The sequence below is a fragment of the Salvelinus fontinalis genome, chromosome 6, assembly GCF_029448725.1.
Source record: "Salvelinus fontinalis isolate EN_2023a chromosome 6, ASM2944872v1, whole genome shotgun sequence".
NCBI lineage: Eukaryota > Metazoa > Chordata > Actinopteri > Salmoniformes > Salmonidae > Salvelinus > Salvelinus fontinalis.
Window position 1 is genome coordinate 64,948,414 of NC_074670.1, and position 7,895 is coordinate 64,956,308.

At 41.9% G+C, this 7,895-nt stretch overlaps 1 protein-coding gene across 1 annotated transcript; it reads right to left on the bottom strand.

Moving 5' to 3' along the window:
* Nucleotides 1-309: 309 nt before the first annotated feature.
* On the bottom strand, nt 310-6,721 carry adad1 (adenosine deaminase domain containing 1 (testis-specific); the record flags this gene model as incomplete). Its single annotated transcript, XM_055927452.1, is given in 11 exon segments — nt 310-809; nt 1,027-1,159; nt 1,316-1,556; nt 1,863-2,095; nt 2,210-2,380; nt 2,822-2,945; nt 5,482-5,607; nt 5,786-5,860; nt 5,987-6,154; nt 6,255-6,395; nt 6,548-6,721. Coding segments are annotated over 11 exon segments (1,692 nt in total). The 3' UTR covers nt 310-695.
* Nucleotides 6,722-7,895: the final 1,174 nt, after the last annotated feature.

Sequence of the window (7,895 nt, forward strand, 5' to 3'; positions counted from 1 at the left end):
TGCAATTGACTTGTTCTCATGTGCAATGTCAAGGTGCATGCAGACAACTCCTGATGAGAGCACGTTGGATGATTGATTTAAATGCATTGCAGATCCTTAGTCTGAATTCAACCTGTTTTGAATTGCTCTGGTTGCGTGCATAATGAAGATCATTGCATGAATTCCCATCAGCCCCAAGAGTTGACTGAACTAGTTCATACAATATCTTGGCTGTTGTTACAGAGAAAGTCTTACCTTTAACTTCTAATGGCATAGTTCTTTGTCAAAAAGCACACAATCAATGAAATCTATTGATATTATTGCCAACCCTTTATCTTTTGAGAGGTTTTTATTTATTTTCAATTTATTATCTCAAAGCATAATGCACAACAACGTGACCACAGAACTAAATAGAACATTAAAAAATCTGTGAGAAAAACATTTTCAGAAACGTGGTTTTTGTGCCTTCTAACAAATTGTGACACACCTCAAAAAAACAGCACAAATTAAACAAATAAAAACCTTCTGACTCATTTTTCATAATAATCTTAACTTTGCAGGCTGTGGAAGATTAACTTGCAGTTTAAGGGCATCATGTCAACCTATTATTTTATGCTCCCTGCTGAGGTATGCTATTTGATGTCCTTTTTTGTTCAAGTGTAGGTGGAGAAGTTTCACAAATGTCTTTTTTAGTGCAGAGTCAAGCTGGGGTCCTCTCACATGCTGAAGTGATCGCTCACTGGAGGCTTGGCCACCCAGGAGCCGTAGCCCTGCTGCGCTAAGTAGGACCTCAGCACACTCTTGGCCTCCTGGTAGGGCTTGGCCATCATCTAGAAAACCCATTAATGGGACATGGATTATTAATCCTAGACAATGGGACAGGAGGCTTCACACGGAGGTTTGTAAAAGGTAACATCTAAGAGGGTTTGTAATTGATCCTGTCCCACACCCACTCATGGTCTCCTAGTGGAGCTAGTGGGCAGGGCATGAATTCAAATTGAATGGAGCCCAACCGTGGTGGGGGGAGACGAGGAGCGTTTTTATTACCTTGGCCTCTCTGTAGGAGACTGTAGCTAGCAGGTCCCGTCTTGAAGCCTCCTGGGCCACCAGGTTGAAGCGACTCAGCATGGCTGCTTTACACAGGCGACTGGCCAGAGCAGGGCCACTCTTAAACGGAGACCTGACACAAAAATCAACATGGCCGTTGTGAAGAATCAGCTAACAGATCACCTGTAGATTCCCTGGGTTTTCAAGCCAGAATAGGGCCTATTTCATATCATGAAGTGCATATTATTTCAGAACATTTGGGGAAAGTCTGAGTATGAAATAGTCTTACGCCTCCACCGTCTTGCCCTCCAGGCCGTCCACCACCTCCAGGGAGACGTCCCCCTGGCTCCAGTTGATGCCGTGGCTCCACTGGGCGTTGGTGTTTGCGCCACCCTCAGGGCACGCCGTGGGCACCAGGCTGATATGGGGCCGGTACACGCAGTAGTACATGGGTAGGCGGGGGGTGATGCCGTCCACACGCTGGTTCACCGCAATCTCCATGCCTCGCACGTCACAGCAGCTCACGTCGCCTGCATTTGAGGATGAGGACGATGGCAGAAGCACTCGCCTTCGTTTTACACCATTTGAAAGAAATCTATTCTTTGAAATCAGCCCAGAGGGAAAGACTAGGAGAATGACCATTTTTGTTCCAATCCAGCACTACATCACCTGATACAACTTATGTGCTCGATGACCTGATCAGTTGATGCGTTAAATCAGGTGTGTTAGTGCAGGGATAGAACACAAACGTGCTGTCCACTGGGCTACATACGACTGGGGTTGAGAAACACTGCTTTTCAGACTATTGAGGAGTAACCTATGATTGAGGGACTTGCCTACGAGGATGCTGCTGACGTAGATGGGCTCAGTGAAGTGACTGAGCAGGGCTCCCTGGAAACCCAGCACCTGCCACTGGGTGATCTTGTCACTGGCCGACATGCTAACCACCCTGGAGGCGGCCTGGTCGAAGGTGGGGGAGAAGACTGAGAACACCTTGCCCTCCACCGTCACGTGCAGGCTGATCTGGTTGTTCACCTCCCAGGCTGAGATGGAGAGGGGGTTCAGGCGCCTGACGGGAGAAAAAGATCAAGGCTGAAGGGACAGACAGGCTGTAAAATATCAACTTGGCTATAAGATGAGTACTGGTGGGGCATAAGGAGTTTTAGAGGTGCCAGTCACTAACAGATTGGAGGGGATCTGGGCGGCTCCTTTGGGCATCTGGTTCATATACAGGTGGAGCGTGATGTTGCTTTTCAGACTGAGCAGCTTGGTGTTCTTGTCCTGCTGGAACATGGACTTCTCCTCAAGGCTGCGATTCTTACTAAAGAACAGCAACAGGTGCCTGTACAGATAACTGCAAATAAAACATGATTATACAGGTATAACTACTACAATCTAATGCATATTTGGTACCCTGAAAGCAATGTGAAATAAGGGAATGTTTGTATGGAATCTTGGTGCTCTAAAGTTTATAGGGAGAACATTGTAGGAGGCAGTGAATGAATGAACTGTTATAGAATATCGCTGGGTTGTAGTGAGAGGGGTTGGAAAAAATATAACTAGTTTTGTCAGGTTCATTTGTAATTGCCCTTGACTGACTTACGATGTTGTAAATTACATGATCTAAGCAGTGTTCTCAGAGGGTGGAAAAGTTCTAGGAAATACAACAGGAACCATAATAAGAACAATTTAAACTTTCTCAGAACCATCTTTGCTTCCTGGATATAAAGAAAAAAGGGTGTTATGAAGGGATGTTTTTTCACATTCACGAATACACTGATTGAGATAAATGTACCGCATTAGTGATCTCCTTGCTGTTACAACTGCATGGGAGTCGTGAAGAACCCGTCCATTTGGTGTAGCGCTCTCCTTAGTGTTGTAATTCCCTGTTCCAATGGCCACCACTTCACATCCACTGGCTAGATGGATGATCATGGGCCACGCACAGAAAACACATTTACCGGTAACATTCATAATAGCAACTTAAAACGTATCCAATATAATTCAAAAGTGCCTTGGGAAAGTATTCGGACCCCTTGACTTTTCCCATATTTTGTTACGTTAGAGCCTTATTCAAAATTGGATTAAATAAAATAAAAATCAACAGAAAATCTAAACACACAATATCCTACAATGACAAAGCGAAAATAGTTTTTTCTTAAAACTTCTTCAGGATTGGTGGGTCCCCTGCGGGACGGTTGAGCTAACGTAGGCTAATGAGATTAGCATGACGGTGTAAGTAACAACAACATTTCCCAGGACATAGACATGTCTGATATTGGCGGAAAGCTTAAATTCTTGTTCATCTAACTGTACTGTCCAATCTACAGTAGATATTACAGTGAAATAACACCATGCTATTATTTGAGGAGAGTGCAAAGTTCTTGACAGAAAATTGTACAGAAATGCAATGGTTCATTGGATCAGTCTAAAACGTTGCCCGTACACTGCAACATCAAAATTGCACCTTGGTTGGAATAATACATTATGGCCTTTCTCTTGTATTTCAAAGATGGTACAAAAAAAAGTTGGCTTTTTCTTTGTATTATCTTTTAACAGATATATTGTGTTATATTCTCATACATTCCTTTCACATTTCCACAAACCTCAAAGTGTTTCCTTTCAAATGGTACCAAGAATATGCATATCCTTGCTTCAGGCAGTAAGATTTGGGTATTTCATTTTAGGCGAAAATTGGGGGGAGAAATCCATATGAAGTAAAATAAATAAATAATAATAAATTGTGCATAAGCATTTGGACCCTTATTTACATAAGTATTCGAAATTGTGCTCAGTTGAATCCTGTTTCCATTGATCATCCTTGACATGTTATAAATTTCTAAACAACTGTTTTTACTATGTCATTAAGGGGTATTGTGTGTAGATTAATGGGGGGGAACTATTTAATAAATTTTAGAATTAGTAACGTAACAAAATGTAGAAAAGTCAAGGAGTCTGAATACTTTACGAATACACTGTGTGTACAGACTGTGCAAAAGTTTAAGGCAGGTGTGAAAGAAAGCTGTAAAGTAAGAATGCTTTCAAAAATAGACATGTTAATAGTTTATATTTATCACTTAACAAAATGCAAAGTGAGCGAAAATAAGAAAAATCTACATCAAATCAATATTTGGTGTGACCACCCTTTGCCTTCAAAAACACATCAATTATTCTAGATACACTTGCGAAGAGTTTTTGAAGTAACTCAGCAGGTAGGTTGGCCCAAACATCTTGGAGAATTAACCACAGTTCTTCTGTGGATTTAGGCAGCCTCAGGTGCTTCTCTCTCTTCATATAATCCCAGAGAGACTCAATGATGTTGAGATCAGGGCTCTGTGGGGGCCATACCATCACTTCCAGGTTGTTGTCATGCTGCAGAATAAATTTGGGGCCAATCAGATGCCTCCCTGATGGTATTGCATGATGCATAAGTATCTGCCTGTGCTTCTCAGCAGGAGGCCATTAATTCTGACCAAATCCCCAACTCCATTTGCAGAAATGCAGTCCCAAGCTTGCAAGGAACCTTCACCACTCGTCACTGTTGCCTGCAGACACTCATTTGTGTAGCACTCTCCAGCCCGTCAGTGAACAAACTGCCTTCTGCTACAGCCAAATATTTCAAATGTCGGAGGTATGGCTTTTTGGCCGCAAGTCTTCCATGAAGGCCACTTCTGACCAGACCTCTCCGGGCAGTAGATGGGTGTACCAGGGTCCCACTGCTGAACATCTTCGGATTGCGAAGAGAAGTAAGCATGATGTGTCTCTCATCTGCTGCAGTAAGTCTCCTTGGCCGACCACTGCGTCTACGGTCCTCAACGTTGCCCGTTTCTTTGTGCTTCTTCAAAAGAGCTTGGACAGCACATCTGGAAACCCCTGTCAGACATGATATTTCTACCTGGGAGAGACCTTGCTGATGCAGTATAACAACCTTGTGTCTCGTTGCTGTGCTCAGTCTTACCATGGTGTATGATTTTTGACAGCAAACTGACTTGAACAACCTCACCTTGCTGGCCGAGTTTGGCTGTTCCTCACCCTGTTTTATTCCTCCTACACAGCTGTTTCTGTTTCAGTTAATGATTGTGTTTCAACCTACATATTGAATTGATGATCATTAGCACCTGTTTGGTATAATTGTTCAATCATACACCTGACTATATGCCTACAAAATCTGTGACTTTGTGCAAGTGTACCTAGAAGAATTGATGCTGTTTTGAATGCAAAGGGTGGTCACACCAAATATGGATTTAATTTCGATTTTCCTTCTTCACTCACTTTGCATTTAGTTGATTGATAAATATAATCTATTAACATGTCTATTTCTGAAAGCGTTCTTACTTTACAGCATTTTTTCACACCTGCCTAAAACTTTTGCACAGTACTGTATATAACATTTAAATATAGCCAATATATAACCAGACATGGAAAAAGAGTGTCTCCCAGTGCCTCCTTAATTACGTGACTGAGTGATAAATGCTGCCACTGTGCTCTTGCAGGCAGAGAACTCGGGGTAGCTGTCCATCAGCTTACTCAGCAGCTCTCTCACTGCCTGGGGAACATGCTCGTTGATGGGGTTCTGACGCTCTGCGGTACAGTAGGGGGAAAAACACCATCACTGCTTAATGTCCAGAAACAACCCCTAACATGTCATTGTTTGCAGATCAAAATCAAATTGTTTGTCAAAGTTGCTTAAAACTATGTGCTTTCCAACAACTACAAAACATAAATAAAATAACTGAATAATAAAAAAGAAATGACTTGCCATAAATGGCTCTTCTAGGATAGATCTCTGAGCCTGTAGACTGACTCTCTTTCACTGGCAAGGGAGGAGGGCCATCTGAAACCACACACTATCTTATATTGACAGTCCATTTACAAACCATTCCCTAAAACATTGAATTTTAATTAAAAATATTTTTCCAATCACAGACATTTCATCAAACTAGTTGGTACAGCTATTCACCCAATGCCTCTGGAAGCAGAGAATCTCCATCCAAGGTGGGCAGCAGGTCCTCAAGGGCCAGCTGAGCTGCACTGGCCCTGGCCTCCTTCTTATTGATACCCATCCCAGTCTTGTACTTCACCCCATCAATCACGACACAGAAGGCAAAGTAGAAGCCTGGGATGTTACCTGGACAGGCATCACATCATATTACTGACCATGTATATACACTGCCATGAATAAGAGCCTATGGATGGAGGATCAATGGAGGACATGGTTTGAGACGTACCTGTGGTTACCGTTTCCTTTAACTCAACCTGGAACTGTAGAACCTGAGAGAGCTGGTACAGAGCTGACACTGCGTGGGTCTCACCCCGCTTGTACCGGTCAATCAACTCTTGGGGAATGCTTTTCGATCTGATGCCACCACCTGTGGCAGAACAACAAGACAACCAAACATCAGTTTCTGGTGCTAGTACCAAAGTGGGATGGGTGACCATTTTCACCTTCATAAACCGTAAGCACAGAAACCGAAACCAACAGGACCCATCCCTTTCACAACATTTACTTTATTAAGCTTACAATTGGTGTTGCATGCCGGGTCAAAGAGGTTTTTGTTAACTTCTGAGACAGCCGGAGACACATATGCCACTGCCAATCCAGGTGGGGCACAAATATTTTTCTTGAGGATTTGGGCAAAGCTGGCACCCCTAGAACCACGAAATGATCCACCTCGAGTCCAAGCCATCTTGGAAACTGTAGAGAAAGAGTAACATGTCATTCATAGATAGCAGCCATATGTTATTTTCCCAAAGGTAGTCATAGGTTTTCGCACTGGACTGCAAACAGGCCTCGCCCAACTTCCAGTAGCCTGGATGCCAGTCTCTGCTCTTTTGCTCGTTATTTAATTGTGATTGCAACTGACACTAGAGGGCAGTATTTACACATTTTTGAAGTTGTTGGTAAGAGAGAATAGCTACCTAGTTGGAATGCATTGCTTGACTGCCACCAGGGCAATAAGCACAATATATTTTGCAAACTGCAGCACCCCAAATGATTCGTTCTCAAGTTTGTTTGTTGAGCAGACTGTTGGTTTTAGGTCTACAAAGCTGTCTCCATTAGAGGTCGACCGATTATGATACCGATTATTGGGAGGACCCAAAAAAGCTGGTACCGATTAAATCGGCCGATTTATTTATATATATATAAATATAAATATATATATATAAATATAAATATAAATATATATGTAATAATGACAATTAAGACAATACTGAATTAACAATGAACACTTTTATTTTAACTTAATATAATACATCAATAAAATCAACTTAGTCTCAAATAAATAAATGTTCAATTTGGTTTAAATAATGCAAAAACAAAGTGTTGGAGAAGAAAGCAAAAGTGCAATATGTGCCATATAAAAAAGCTAACGTTTAAGTTCCTTGCTCAGAACATATGAAAGCTGGTGGTTCCTTTTAACATGAGTCTTCAATATTCCCAGGTAAGAAGTTTTAGGTTGTAGTTATTATAGGACTATTTCTCTCTATAACATTTGTATTTCATATACCTTTGACTATTGGATGTTCTAATGGGTACTTTAGTATTGCCAGCCTAATCTCGGGAGTTGATAGGCTTGAAGTCATAAACAGCGCAATGCTTGAAGCACAGCGAAGAACTGCTGGCAAATGCAGGACAGTGCTGTTTGAATGAATGCTTACGAGCCTGCTGCTGCCTACCACCACTCAGTCAGACTGCTCTATCAAATCATAGACTTATTTATAATTGAATAAAACACACAGAAATACGAGACTTAGGTCATTAATATGGTCAAATCCGGAAACTATAATTTAGAAAACAAAACGTTTATTCTTTCAGTGAAATACAGAACCGTTCCATATTTTATCTAACGGGTGGCATCCATAAGTCT